The 16,173-nt window shown below is 48.2% G+C and overlaps 1 protein-coding gene across 3 annotated transcripts in view; it reads left to right on the top strand.

The window, feature by feature from the left end:
• The window catches only part of ACSL6 (acyl-CoA synthetase long chain family member 6), a 410,748-nt gene that overhangs the window by 266,420 nt on the left and 128,155 nt on the right, over positions 1-16,173 (top strand). For all 3 annotated transcript variants that reach the window (XM_085618041.1, XM_085618042.1, XM_085618043.1), the window contains exon 12: positions 10,548-10,682. In XM_085618041.1, the coding sequence (XP_085474167.1) occupies positions 10,548-10,682 (135 nt within the window). The remainder of the gene's footprint in view (positions 1-10,547; positions 10,683-16,173) is intronic.

Below are 16,173 nucleotides of genomic sequence, written 5' to 3'. Positions count from 1 at the left end.
CGAGTCCGTCCCTAGTCCACTGGTCCCGCAGCCCCAGTAGCACATCAGCCCGAACATTTATCAGTTTCTTGTAGATGAGCGAGATCGTGCTCTCCGGCATATGGCCATCAAGGATCCGGTCCTCCAAAGGAGAGGACTCAGGCACCTTCTCACCCTCCAGAAGGACTGACCGCAGGGCATGACGCACCTGAACATATCGGAAAAACTCAGACGCCCCCAACTCATACTCCTTCTGCAACTCTTCAAAGGACTTCACCCTACCCTTAATCAGCATATCTCCAACCCTGGAAATGCCGATCAAATCCCATTTATCAAACCCTTTCGTATGCCAAAGCCTACCCAACCTTTCAGATTCAAACAACGGGGCAGCTAAGGTGAGCCTATCCTTCCAGCCCAGAGAGTCAGTCGCCATCTTCCATACACGCACCGCCACCCCAGTGGGCCCCGTGAGGGATGAGTCGAGGGACCGCGAGTACAACGCCCTAAGATAGTTCCCACCGCGCAACAACCATCTGTCCATGGCATAACCAGGGCTGAGGGCCGGGCCATAGAAACCGTGGTTAATCGCGGACAACTGGGTGGCCCAGTAATAGCGTCGGATGTCTGGAAGCGCGATACCCCCGTCATACCATGGAAGCGTCAATTTAGCAATCGCTATCCGCGGCCTCCCATCCCACAACAGCGTCCGTTGGAGGCTTTCGACCTCCCGAAAGTACTTGGCCGGCACCCAATCTAGAGTGTTTTGCAATGCGTAGAGGAACCGAGGAAGGGACATCATTTTGAACAAGGCAGCAAGCCCGACGAGGGAGAGCGGCAGCCTCCGCCAGCCCTCAACATCCCGCCGCAGGCGCGCCAGGGGGGGGAGCAGGTTTCTCTCATACCGCAAAGCGGGGTCCATGGAGATAAAGATCCCCAGATACACGAAGCCCTGCTGAGCAATCTGGATCGAGCAAGTTCGCGGGACCGGCGGAACCTCACCACTCAGGACGTATAAATACGATTTACTCCAGTTGATGACGAGACCCGAATTCCTACCGAAGGATGTAAGAACGTCACAGACCACTATGAGTGAGTTCTTGGGCGAGGCAAGATACAACAAGATGTCATCAGCGTATAGCGAAATGCGGTCCTCGTGTTCGGGCGACCACCGAAGGCCACGTATATCCGGGTGCCAGCGTATCCACGCCGCCAGAGGTTCAAGAGCAAGGGCGAACAACAGAGGCGACAGGGGGCAGCCCTGCCGAGTCCCCCTCCCAAGCCGGAACGGAGTCGATGCCCGGCCATTTACCACCACGCTCGCAAGGGGTCCCTCGTACAGCAACCTCACCCAGCTCACAAAACCAGGGCCAAAGCCGAACTTGGCTAGCACAGCCCACAAATACTCCCATTCCACCGTATCGAAGGCCATCGTGGCATCAAGAGACGCCACAATAGCCGGTTCTCGCAGCGTGCCAGCCCTGGCGATCACCCCATGAAGGCGCCGAAGGTTCAACGCGGTGTTGCGATGCGGAATAAAACCGGATTGATCCGGGTGAATCAAGTCTCCAAGTACCCTGACCAATCTGCCCGCCAGGATTTTAGCCAGGATCTTCGGCTCGGCGTTGAGGAGTGATATGGGCCTATATGAGGCACACTTATCTCGGGGTTTACCATCTTTATGTATCACAACAATTGCCGCCAGCCTCTGGTCCAACGGGAGGGTCCCACTCCCCCGCGCCTCCACAAACATGGCGCGCAGGTGAGGGGCTACCCTATCCGGGAACAATTTATACTGGTCAATCGGCAAGCCATTCGGGCCCGAGCCCTTGCCCGAGTTCAGCGCGCGAATAGCTCCCGCCACCTCATCGACCGTTAAGTCTCCATCAAGATCATCTCTATCTACATCAGAAAGACAGGGCAGAGCGATATCCCGCAAGAGGTCACGCGAGTCCCCGGGCGGCCTATCCGACACTGAGGCATAAACCTTACAGAAATAGTCCGAGAAACACTGGACAATCCCCTCAGGTTCCACAATCACCTCCCCCCCCTCACCCGTCAGCTCCGGCACTACTCTATTAACCCGTTCTTTTTTATCCAGCCAAGCTAGGAGCTTCCCGGCCTTGTCACCAACATCATACAGGCGGCCCTGCTGCTCCCTACTGAGGGTCTTAGCGGCATTTGTCACAAGGTCCTTATACTCGGCTTGCTTCAAGCTCAGCTCATGCAGTGAGGCCGCTGTTACCTCCTCCTCTAGCGCTCCTTCCAAAGCCATGATCTCCTCCTCCACCTGCATAACCTCGCCATCTCTCCGCCGCTTGGCAGCCACTACAAGTGAGAGGGCCTCCCCTCGCAGAACGGTCTTAAATGCTTCCCAGAGCGACACTGCCGAGTCCACGGACCCCTGATTATCCTTGAAAAAATTATCAACTGTCTTCACCAGTGCGCTGCGCATCTTGGAATCTCGAAAGTACCAGGGGTTAATAGGAGCCATCCTTCCCCCTCCCTCTTGGCCGACATCCAACCTGACCCACACTGGCGAATGGTCCGATATGCCACGCGCCATGTGCCTGGCCTCAGAAACCAAAGGGGCGTGCACAGCCAAAGTGAGCAGATAGTCAATCCTAGAAAGGCTACCATGCGCCCCGGAGTGGAAGGTGTATTGACGCTGTGTGGGGTGGCGGAGCCTCCAGCAGTCTATCAGGCCGAGTGTGTCTAGGAAGTCTGGAAGCCACTTCTGAGCCCCCCCTGTGTCTCTGGGCGGGTGCCTATCCAGCAGCCCAGAGACGACAGCATTGAAGTCCCCCCCTACCACTAACATACCCCCCCGGGAGATCCAGCAAGGCCCTACCCAGATCCACAAACGTGGAGGCCTGCAGGGCTGGAGGGACATAAACCGAAACTAAAACCAAAGTTCTACCTTCCCACCTCCCCGCCACCGCCACAAACCTCCCCCTATCGTCAACAACGGTGGAGTCCACCTCAAATGGCAGCGAGGCCCTGACAAGGATGCCCACACCCCTAGACCCGGAGGAGAATCCCGAATGAGCTATGAATTTATAACCCTTCCTATTAAGAGCATAGCACGTGTTACCTATAAGGTGTGTCTCCTGCAGTAGGGCAACATCTGGCATTGACCGTTTCAAGTGTTGCAAAACTATCCCGCGCTTAATGCGATCCCCCAAACCATTAACATTCCAGCTAATAACACTTAAACCTCTACCCCCCATCCCCAAACACAAAGAGGCCCACCCCCCCCCCGAAGAGCCACCATGGGACAATACCGAAGATGATCACTACGCCTTGCAGAAACAGACCCCCCAACAACAACCCCAAAATCCCAACCATCCCCCCCACCCTGCACCCCTGCTGCAGCTTACAAAGCCCCCCCAACTTGCAGTGTGCCTGTCACCCTACAAACCCCAACATCTACAAAAAGCACCCTAAGGGAGGAAAGAGCTCCCCTCGTCCACCCGCAACCCTCCGCATTTACTGCACTCTAATCAAGTCATCAAATAAAGTCAAATCGAGTCAGACCGGCTCCGAGAAATCAGCCTTGCCCATCCCGGCCACTGTCCCCATCCGCGGCAGTATCCTCTCCCGTCCGCCGCCGGGGCAAAGCGTTCAGCCATTCATCGGCCATAACAGGAGACTCAAAGAAGAATGTCCGATCTTCGTACACCACACGTAGTCTGGCAGGGAAGAGCATGGCATACTTCAGATCCCTCTCCCGAAGTCGCCTCTTCACCCCCAGAAAGCCCTGTCTCTGCCTCTGCACCTGCTGGGTGAAGTCCAGATAGAAATTCACCGACGCGTTCTGGAAGGGCACCGGGCCCGTCACCCTCGATGCTTGCAGGATAGCGTCCCGATCTCGAAAATGAAAGAGCCGGGCGACAATCGGCCTCGGTGGGGCTCCCACCTTGGGCCTCCCACCCGGCACTCTATGGGCCCTTTCAACCGCAAAGAACTTCCCAAGACCCTTAGGCTGCAGATGGTTAAGCACCAAGTCCTCGACGAGCAGGTCAACCGAAGCCTCATCCGAGGACTCCGGGACCCCGATAACGCGCACGTTGTTGCGCCTGGCCCGGCTCTCAAAGTCCTCCAGCCTGCGGGCGGCGAGATCACTCTCGGTCCTCAGCTTACGAACCTCGGTCTGCAGTTCCGCGACATCATCGGCGAGGCCCGTGGTCTTGAGGTCCAGGGTTTTAACCCGTTCATTCGTTTTGCCCAAGTCCGCACAGATCAGGTTGACATCCACCAAGATGGCATCCACCTTATGCGCCAGGGCATCAAACTGCCTCCCAATCGAAGTCTGCATCCCTTCAAGCGCGCCCATGACATCCTGCAGCGAGAGCTCCGGGGCCAAGGGCAAGGCCTCCTTCTGGGTATCTGGCGACTGGCTCGACCCACTCGGTGATCCCTTCTGCAGAGCATAGCGGTCCATATTATTGACCTGAGTATAGGCACCCCGCCTGGTAGATTTAGGCTTCAGCCGATCCACCTCTGCTTTGCCCGACATGGTTGGTACCAAGCAGGTCGGTTCAGATAAGACGGCCCTCCCTCAGCGAGAGGAATCAGGAGTGATCAGTTCTGCAATGGGCCGCCAGAGTAGCATGTAGAGCGTCCAAAGGAGAATGAAGCCACCAAGAGCTCTCCAGGGGCAGGGCAGACAAAGGGAGAGAAAGCGAAAGTGAAAGGACGGGGACCTCCATCCGACAGTTCACACCTCGCCTGGCCGTTGTTGTTCAACTAGAAGTCGGGCGTCCTGCCAACTCTTGCCCCTGGCATTCCTCGGAGATAGGCCGCAATCTTCCGCCATGCATAACTCCGGTTCCCGGTGGGCGATCCGACCGCGGGTAGCATCAATCGCCTCCCTGGCAGGTCATCTACACGATGCCATGCATACAGACAGGATTAGAGACAGGATAGTCGACGGAGGGCGCGAGGGTCTCGGGAGCTCAGAGCTCACGCGGCCATCTTGGTCAAGCGCTAGGCTCCTCCCCGTCACGTCCGTAATGATTAATGGCGACGCCCAGGTCTGACTTCTCTGCTCGCCATGAATAGGGAACAGTGTAGATTTGGACAGGTTGGCACAGAGTCCAGAGATCTCCCCGAAGAATTTGGATGACAAGAGGCCCGTAGACCCAGGATCCGACATGAAGAACAGAACAGGACGTCGTCGGCATAAAGCGCAATCCTGTCTGAGTACTCCGGCGTCTAGTCCAGTCCCCTAAGGACAGAGTCCAGCCGCACCCACACAGCTAAGGGCTCGATCGCTAAGGCAAATAGGAGAGGGGATAGGGGGCACCCCTGCCTCGTGCCACTGTGAATCAGAAAGGGGGCGAGCAGCATCCAGCTGCACAAACCGAGGCGGTGAGATCCGTATACAGTAGTTTCACATATGTCAGGAACCTGGGTCCCAGGTTGACGGCTTCTACGAGTTTAAAAAGGTAGGTCCAGCTCTGAGAGTCAAACACCTTGTCGATGTCTGCCAACAAGATCGCCACGGAACGACCTAAGCGAGGGGCCTCCGCGACAGCGTTGTGGACCCGCCTAATATTGTGCCTGGTGGAGAGCTGTGGCATGAAGCCTGACTGATCCGGATGCACCAGGTCTTGAATGCAGGTACGGAGGCAGTCGGCTAGGACCTTTTCCAGCAGTTTGGGCTCAAAATTCAGCAAAGAGATGGGGCGATACGAGCCCGGATCTTCCGGGGGGCGACCGGGTTTAAGAAAAACCACGATTTCGGCGTGCTGCCAATCAGGAGGCAAAATACGCTGCTCCAAGGCTTCGTGTAACACCCCAAACATGTGAGGCCCTAGGGTTGCCATATGTGTGCGCAAAAACTCACAGGGGAACCCGTTCGGGCCTGGAGCACGGCCAGGGTGTGTATTGGACAATGCCGCCTGCAATTCGTCTAGAGTGATTGGTTTAGCGGGGAGGAATATCAGAGAAAAAGTCGTCTATAAGGGACTCTGCTATTACCACAGTCTCGGGGGAGGTACACATAGTGCTGTCTGGGGACTTCAGGAGGGGAGCCTGCGTCTGGGACGTCCGAACCTGACATAGCCTATGGAGCATCTGACTGGACTTGTCGCCCCATTGATAGATCCTGCATTGGGTCGCCAACCATGTCTCTTTAGCGCTGTCAGTATGCAACTGATGGAGCTGCTGTTGGACGTGTAAGAGATTCTGATGGGTACCGGAATCAGTGCCCTCTACCAGTTGGGACCGCAGGCGTACCCGACAGTCCTCCAGCTCCCGCACCTGCGCCAAACGCCATCGTTTTTCCCTGCAGCGATAACTTATGTCCGCCCCCCTATCGTGGGCTTAAGGGCCTCCCAGAGGGTGACTTGGGACGAGAAAGTACCCACGTTGAAACTGAGATAATCTGTGATAGCGAGATGTAGCATCTCTTGATAGTCAGCGTCACGAAGAAGCCATGGGGACATGCGCCACCATTAAGGGGCTCGATAAGTCTGCAAGCGGAGCTTGAGTTGAATTGGTGAGTGATCGGAGAGGCCCCTGGGCATGATGGATGTATGCGCCACTCTGTATATGTAGCTATGTGGGAGGAATATATAGTCTAGGCGTGAGAGGGTGGGGTGAACCGACGATGCGTATGTGAACCGTGCCTCTGAGGGGTGAAATGCCCGCCAAGAGTCTGCCCAGCTCAGTGTATGTGCCAGTACATGCACCTTGCTTTTATAGCTCTATCAAGCGCCTTTGATCTTGTGAGCTGCTCCAAGCTGTGGGAACAAATGGGTAAAATGGAAGTGGAACACGATCTCTTAACCCCCATCAGGCGCTTGCACCAAGATCTTACAGTAAGGGTTCGTTATGAACCCCTAGGCGAATGTGCTCCTCACATTAGTTCTACCAGGGGTGCATCCTGGCTCCAATTCTCTTCCTGCTTTAATTAAATGCCATTAGTAATCATCTGGTCAAAAATGGTAAGAATGCGCCATGTATGGGTGGAAAGTCCATTCACATTTTTTTATATGCAGATTAGGCAGTTTTGATTGCGCATACAGCAAATAGCCTTCAGTCCCTTTTAGATCTTTTTTTATGTTTTTAGCTTACGTACAGGACTTGGACCTCCAAGTACATTTATCGAAGTCATATATTGTGACATGTGGTCGCTCCAGCACTAAGTCTGTCTTTAAATATGGGGGACTCAATTGTTTTTTTATATAAGGTGACATTTTTTAACTAACTAGGGTGTCTTTTAAATCAGTTACTAAGTTGGACACCACTTTTTTCTAACTCCTAGATGACAGACTTTTGCCAAGAACATTGAGGGTATCTTTAAATTTGCCCAGAAGGTATGAAATAAACCCCTCCCAGAAATGCTGAATTTTTACACAGATTATTGTCAGTCCTAGGAGGCACAGCTGTCTTAATATGTCACAAGAAACTTGGGATGCCGTACCTGGAAGACTTGATCGGGTCAGTCCCTTTATTATTATGGGTTAAAATCTGGGTATCCCCCAAGGCGGGCCTGACTAGAAATTGTATTTCCCATTGCTTGCCATTAGATGGGGTAGATCAAATACAATAGCTAAAATATTCGAAGGATACTTTTGATAGTTTGGGCCAGTCAGATTTATGAAAGTCAGATTTATGCAAGTTTGGGCCAAATTATAAGCTACGTGTTAAAGAATTGTATTTGGAAAAACGCCCAGAATTATCCAAAGCTAAACAGACAATCGTAAATTATGCTCAAGTATCAAGAACCTGTAGCATTGAGCCCTATTTAGGGTGAATTGCGAACCCAACATACCGCTACTCGTTCACTCTTTTTAGATTGCGCACTTTGCACTTTAAATTTGCTTTTCCTACACCAGAGGTCTGGAACCAGGACTTACCCTTTGTGGGAGTGATAACATTTGGATACAATGCACCAGCCATTTAATTTTGTTCTGCCCCTTGTTATATGGGGTCGGGACATTCCTTTTTGGTGCATTTACTACGTAAGGCAAATGTGAGACAGTATAAGGAAGGGTTAACATTCCGGCAATCTCTAGGATCACTAGAAATCTGTCATGCAATGCTTACTATATAAAATTGTCTTTTTACATCAGAAGATATGAATCTTAAAAGATGTTATATGTGTGCAATTTCGAAATTTGATAATACTTTTAAGATATATAAACATTTTTAACCCAAACTAAAACAAATGAGCTTTTATTGCAAAAATTAGTTTTCTCGGCATGGTCCACTAAATGGAATTTTATCTAATTTTGTTTCACGAAAATTGTTTTTTGTTTATGATTTTTAGATAACGTGAAATTTGAGAATCATGTAATATTTCACTGGAATATTTTCGTATTTTGTTTTTATCTTTTTTATCTGTGCTTTTATGGCCTATGGCCGAAAAAAGACTAGTTTGACTGACTGACTGACAGCCCAGTTTAGACAAGGGGCTGTGCAAGGTCAGCACGCAGATCAGGCGTAAGAAAAGCAAATACACAATTTAGTAGTCTAAACATAAATGGGCTAGGTTAAATCCTCTACCAGAAGGGAAAGAATTAGTGAGAGACCTCGCCGCAGAGCAGTGAGGTTGTGTGTTTAGTAGGTTCAAAAGCAGAGATTCGGAAGGCTTGAAAAGGGTTTTTTGTACAAGGTCAAAATATCATACTAGAAGGTATATTGAGTGGTCGCAAATCATGTTTTGGTCAGAAGAAACTAGCCCACTTTAAGTCTGATTCAAGATTTGCTGAAGAGCTGGAACTGGGAGAAAACCATGTTTCTACGTTTTAATTGTTTTTTGTGTGTTTTTTTGCATCATAGTTATTTGCCCTCACTTTTGAGACACATTTTGTGAAAAATTAAGTGGCTTGAATTACTACAAGCTTCAGAAAATGAGATCATGCCTTGCAGTGGTTCACAGCTATATCAGCCCTCTAGTGTCTTTGTAAAAGGACTTTTCTTTATACCTACACACTAAAGAAGTTGACTTCACCGTCTAGAAACCATAATAAATTGTCCTGTTGTCAACTTGTGTTGTGATGTGTTCCAACATAGCGCTTGTCATCACCACCTAGTAGCTTCGTAGCTCTGTGAATGCTTGCTGTTACTAACCCCCATACAACAGCTTCCAATTTGATCTACTTCAGAAAAGTGATTGGCCACGCCACTCCTCAAAGATTCCTATCACCCAGAGGACGGTCCATCGTCTCCAGTCGGAGTATTACCCACTGAGTAGTGGTGAATGTCTTCATGAAGCCACTAAAACATTTGCTTTTACTCAACTCCTCCCGAGGCTCTCCATATTGGTGCATCTTCAAATTCAATTAGCTGAACAGAACTACTTAAGAGGTTTCCAGAGCAGGAGAAACTAAAGATCACCCTAACATAGCTTAGCTTACCACAGCATCTTTAAAAACAATATTCATTATTTCGAACCCCTGTGCTTGTCGAGGTTGAAAGAGGTACCTCCACACGCTGACCGCGATCTCAGGAAGGCGGCACGTTTTCGATCAGATCCCCTAGTACCACAGAACACAAGATTGCTAGTTTTTCGTATAATTCATTCATCAAAATGCCTACATTCATTTCCGAAAATGATTTACACTAAGCATTGTTTGGAAAACAATGCAGTAATTTCAGTCTATTTATGTAGTTCTTTTCTTTGTGTGAGACAATTCCGAAAATGTTTTATTCCGAGACTCTGATTGGTTGTCAAATGCACTCTACTTTATTACCCTGTGTATTGCATGACAGTTTCAGAAACCTCTCGTGGAATATGTTCCAGGAGAACTGCACGAACCTGGGTAAGAAGCAATGAAGCAGGGTTTGTGAAGTATAACAGCTAGCTTCCTGTTTAAAGATGGACATAGGACGGCATTCTATCACTTTTTATTGGAGAAAATGTGGAGGCTCATAACACCGTGCTAAACATTCAAAGTCCAATCCTTTTAATGCAGATTCACTCTTATCAGTACCACAAGAAGAATGAACAGTGCTCCGATTTCCACGTTTCCCATTGTTAATGCCACATCTACCCCATTATTACCGGATGATGTTGGATGCGATAATAACAATACCTGATAAAATCCGACATCTTTGGTGCAAGCATTTACCAGAATTTTTCAGTCATTAAATTCCAGCAGGTTTGAAATGTTGGGGTTTGCGGACTTGCGCAATAAAGACCTTGTCACTTGTAATTGCGAACCATGTGTAGCATAATCAAGGTCCAAACTTTTTCGACTCCGAGACTTGATTGGGTAGCAGGTTAATTTTTAATTTATTCAGTTTTCTCTTATTCAATTAATGCTTTCATTGAGAACACTTTTACACTAGGAAAAGCTTTCTCAACCATATCCCATATAAGTAGCCCATGTGTTATATAGTTAAACAAACATTTAGCACAGATTGGGATTTCCTCCAGCAGCAATGCAATTTTTACCATGCACATTAAACACAGATGCCACATGGACAAACATATAATGTACCTTGGGATTCTAAGGCACCTTTATTAATGGGGATCATTTTGGAATTGGTAATGCTACTATACTTCCTACTACAAATGTACAAGAAAAAGTAACACTCTTCTTTTCCTTTGTTAGTCTGTTGTGTACTGCCATGGAGGGCGCATTGGATTCTTCCAAGGAGATATTCGTCTGCTTTCTGACGATATGAAAGCGCTGCAGCCAACAATTTTCCCAGTTGTGCCACGACTTTTGAACAGGATGTATGACAAGGTGAGGTTCACAGCTAATCATGACAAATGGGTGGCCACCACTTGTTGCGAAAACAGGACATGTATTAATAACCATGTGAGGCAGGGGCTGGTCAATGCTTACTGCAGCTTTCCTCTGCATGCCTATTTGCCACACCTTAAGGGCGCTAACGCGAACCACATGAAGAAAATACATAAATAAAATGGGAATACAAACAAGAGGAAATGCTCAATAATAGACTTGTGTGTGGGCTTCTGGGTGGTCCTGAACATCTGGTGCGTAGCATTTGGTTTGGCAAAATAAGATTTCAGGTTGTTGACAGCCATTCTGTCGAGTAACAATGAAAATGGAAAAGGTGCAAATGTTTGAAGGTCCTCATATGGAAGATTGTGCAGGATGGGAGCTATGTGCTGGATACAAGAGAATAGTTTCAGTGCTAAAGAACTTGAATTCTGTAGTTGTAGTTTCTTCATTAGGAAACAAAGCTTTGTATATTCTTGTAGTCCCATCAGGTTAGCAAAAAGGCATGGAAAGAATTATTCCAGGTCCATCAATAGGTTGTGGCGTGGTATCATCATTTCAGGAAGTGCACTCTACCAACAGTGTAGTAATGCATTCATTTTAGCTTAGTCTTCTTCTAAACTTGCCCTGCCACTAACAACAGGCTCATAATTTACTTTCTGCTTTTCTACTATTGGTTTGAATACTGAAATGCGATCAGCTGTTACTTTGTGGTTTGAAGTTGTAGTGTGAATTGATATAAGAAAATAATCTTAAACTTGCCATTCCTGGCTTAATTTTCATGACTCTGTCTGTTTATACTTGGAGATTATTCTTCCTCCAGTTTCAGTGGCTGAAGTATTTGGTGTTCTAGTCTGTCAGCCATGCCTATGATTCGGTTGTGGTTAGGAGTATACTAACAGGCAGATTTAAAATGTCACCCTCTTACCCCTCCAATGCCCAGTGGTGCTCTCTGTGTTGGGTTATCTGTGGAATCAGCAGCACTCTGGGCACATAAATATGTTCTCTTGGACCTATGAGGTGTTTGGTTTGTTCCAATCCTACTTCTCCGGGCACTACACCTCAATACAAAAGTAACAATCAAAAGTCAATGACACCTGTTGGCTCAGTAAGACTTAATGCCAGGACCACTAGAATTATGTGATTCTGCATTCACAGCATTATTATAGATTTGCCACCCTTGCCATATAATGCATCATCTTCTGCATAATTTGCAGATTTTAACAAAGCAAAAATTGTTTCTAGCTCAGACAGATCAAAAGTTAAAAAAACACTACCACTTGTGTTTGTTACGTAAACTAACACTCTGACTTAACTCTACAAGGTTTGCCTTCATACCAGCTGGGGTCACAAGATAATTTAGCTCAATGCATCAGTATTTAAATGCGAAGAAGCAGGTTTTTGTAGCCCCACACAACCCCATTTAATACATAGATGAAATGGTGTCCTTATTTTTAGGTTACTAACAGTACCTAAACAGGGATCAGGGTGGTAATTTGAAAAACCCACGTTCGTGGCATGTCTGGCTATAGATACACATGCTTTGCATACTGCTGCCATTTAGTGTTGGGTCCAGATGTGTGCAAGTTGTTTTTCTTCGAAGAAGTCTTTTGAGTCACGAGGTAAGGTGACTCCTCCTCATGGTGATAATGCGCATGGGCATCGACTCCATTGTTAGATTGTTTTCTCTTCCCTGTTGGTTTTGGACGTGTATTACTGCGCTGGGGTTCGAGACCTTTTTCAGGATCCTTTCAGTGTATAATCCACTCTTAACCTCGTTGGTATTGTTTCGAACGCATTTCCTTTCTTGCATATCAAAGTTCGGAAGACTTTAATTCGTCGGATTGACATGCTCCGATTACGGCCTTCGGGACTCGCCTGTTTAGGCCATACCTTTACTCTCACTCAACTCCATCGATGATACTCTGCTGCTGGAATGTACTCCATTTCGATTCTGCCCCCAGTGCCACTTGAAGTACCTGCGGACCGACCTTCACCAGGTCTGCAATCTGTGCTTATCCCCCGAGCACAGGGAATAATAAAACTGTGAGGCCTGACGATCATTTTGATCGAAAAAGACCCTGCGGGACCGACAGGCACGGCGCATAGAAATGCAGAGACACAAAATCGGGGAGGTGCCAGATATCTTTGAACAAGAAGACATTAAATAGGAAGAGGAAGAAATCGAGAAATCAGCAGCCGAAGAGGGAAGCTTTTCAGTCCAAGAATCGGACTCCGAGTTGGAGATCTAGCTGGAGATGCACGATCTGCCACCGAGTCAAGGTGCTGTGAGTACTCAAACTCCTCACCTGCCCACACCAAAACTTTAATTTTCCACCAAACAAAAGGCTTCCAGGCCACCACTGCCATCTGTCCATGGTGGGCACCAAACTGCAGCTTTGCTGTCCCGTCCTCAGGCTTGGCACCAAAAGCATGTCCAAGGCCTTCTGATTACACACTGAGCCAAGACTCCACCTCGTCAGTTTCGACCACTCCGGTTACAAAATCCAAAATCAGTTCGGCTCCTTCGTTACCGAAAACAAAATCAGCTTGATCCCAAACAGAAACAGATCCATATCCACACACCACCCATGCAACACCTCCTTGGGGCAGGGTAACGCAATACAGCGATTCGCGCTGCGTTGCGTTACTCTAGATTTATCAAGCCACTCAGGTCTACGCAAGGTGGACTTGCGTGGCTTGATAAAGCTGACTTAGTAGTTGATTTGCCCTTGCGTGGCACAACGGTGATGCACTTCAATGATAAATATACCCCCATATCTGCATCCTGAAGGGCAACCATTGTAGTTCTAGCCCAGCAATATAACCAAACTTTTGCAGTAACAACTGCAGATGTGCCGCAGTATTCTCTGCTTTCTAAAGTCAAATGATCAAGTAGTGTGGGAGCCCAAAGCAACAAGCATTAGCTTAGTGCTAGCAATGGCCCAAACATCATTGTTAGTTCTCCTTACAAAGAGCATTGATGAGGGTGCTGTCTTACTGATCATCTGTCACCCAAATATGTGGGTGCTGCCATTCAAATCCTACTTTAGTGGCTCAAAAATGTAGTTGTTGTTATGTTAGTATATTAGGGTAAATCAGAGATGTGGATGCTTGCAGAATTTTACTGTTTCTGAGGCTCAACGATGTGGGTGCGGCTTTAATAAATTGCTTGTTTGTCTGGATCAAGGTGCGTGCCAGTTCTTTTGAACGTCTATTTTTAACCAGTAAGGGCCATGAGGAGGTTTGCAGTTCTGGCCCTTCAAGCCCTTGGATGTGCAGTCACAGAGGTGGCACAAAAGGACCAAAATGTGTACTGACTTCTGTTTCCCTGCGGATGACTGTAGATCGCCCATGCTTAGCAACCAGTAAAAAAAAACTTTTACAAATTATTTCTGTGATGCACACAGACTCCACTGGTCGCCTGATCAGCCTTTAATAGTAGTTGGAACTCCAATTAATTAACAAGATTGGCTAAGCTTAGAGATATGGGCTATTTTAGGTGAGTGTGTTTTTTGTTCTAATGGCTGTGCGCTGCATGAGATGAGTTGCACTATATTGCAGTGTAGATTGCAATGCAGATTACAATACCCATCCAGTCCCCACTGTTAAGTGCAGGTGAGCACTAAATAAAGAGAATCACTAAAAGCAGGTCACTGCCAAGAGCTGTAAAAAATGTGAGATGCACACGGCAAAGTCAAAGACTGAGAACCTCATTGCTATGATGCTCGTAAAGCCTCTGAACCAAGTTCAGAGGCTTTCCAAGCCTCATTGCGGTTTCAAAACCGACAGCCTCTTTACAATGGAGGCTGTCGGTTTTGAAACCGGCCCGACATTCAGGCGAGCTCAAGGAGCCTGTCTGCCAATCGGAACCGGGACGTAATTCCTATGGATGGATTTTTACGCCGTCCAGATTACGATTGCAAAGGAAACAATTGATGGACAGAATTCTGAACAATGCAAGCATTCACCCTCAGTCACAAGGATCTGGGTTTAATCCATCATTCTTTTGCTCACCACGCCACCCCAGTTTCGACCCAGCCATGTGCAAATCAGTCTTGACCCTGTTCCTTATGGGAACAGTCCAGCCCGAACTGCCAAACAAGGTCCTCCCTGGCCTGGAAATAAGCATCCTGTGATTGGTTTCAGGGCATCAACCCTCATCAGCCAGGGTAGCTTGAATGCAGTGGTGCAGTGAGCACGGGACCCACGTCTGGGCATACCCTTCCCACTTAGGGTGACAAGTGCAAAGGAAACAATTGATGGACAGAATGCTGAACAATGCAAGCATTCACCCCAAGTCACAAGGATCTGGGTTTAATCCAACCTTCTTTTGCTCACCACGCCACCCCGGTTTGGACCCACCCATATGCAAATCAGTCTTGACCCTGTTCCTTATGGGAACAGTCCAGCCTGAACTGCCAAACAAGGTCCTCACTGAACTGGAAATAAGCATCCTGTGATTGGTTTCAGGGCATCAACTCTCATCAGCCAGGGTAGCTTGAATGCAGTGGTGCAGTGAGCAGGGGACCCACGTCTGGGCATACCCTTCCCACTTAGAGTGACAAATGCAAAAGAAACAAATATCAAACTGGAATGTCATGGGGAGGAAATAAACGATGGATTTAGGCCCAGATCTCTGTACTGGGGTGAATGTATGACATTGTTCTGCATTCTGTCCATCAATTGTTCTTTTTACGGGTTTACATGCCGTGATTTCTGATATGGCAACCCTGTCGGAAAGCAACTTTGGGGGCCCCATTCAGCTAGCGCCCTCCAGTTGGGGGCTGCGGGGGCATCTATGGTGCCCCCCTGTTCATCCCTGCACCGCGTGGCAGGCACCATGAGGTGCCTACCACGCAATGCAGGGACGGACACAGACTCCCTTTTCTGTATGGGAGCTTGTGCTGTGGCCAGTTTCCGACCACAGCACAAGCTTCCATACAGAAAAGGGAGCTTACAAAGCTCAACGGTCGGGACCACCGAACAGAGGTCTTTCGGACCCGTATCCGCAACGGTGTCGGGAGGACGCAAGTCTGCCTGACATCGAAATAAGGCCTTAAATGTTTCCTGGTGTTGTGATAGGTATGGGTAATATCACCCCACGCGTACCACTCACACAGCTCCACGGAGGCAGGTGCACAAGATGGCCATCTGGCAGTGGTCACTCATCAGCATTTCTGCTGCACACATTAATTAAAAGAAAAATTGCCTTTCACAGCAGCTGCTGACAGTAGCCCTCTCTGGCCTCGTTGAGGACTGGTACCAGCCATAGCAGGACCAAGTCACAATTGCTGTGCGAAGCAATACATAAAGGATGTCAGTGTGCCATTGATTGTAATGCATGGAATCTTCAAAGTCAGTATTGAACTCCTTATGCTTATTTGCAATGTAATCTATTTTGTTTTATGTTTCTTGTTTTTATGAGTAAAAACAGTGGTTTATGTATACGCCCGGTTGTCAAAGGAGTCTTTTTCTCACTTCATTGCAC

This window comes from Triturus cristatus, chromosome 7 (assembly GCF_964204655.1).
Source record: "Triturus cristatus chromosome 7, aTriCri1.1, whole genome shotgun sequence".
Taxonomy (NCBI): Eukaryota; Metazoa; Chordata; class Amphibia; order Caudata; family Salamandridae; genus Triturus; species Triturus cristatus.
The sequence above is the reverse complement of the archived record's forward strand: the minus strand, read 5'-3'. Positions and strand labels throughout refer to the sequence as shown.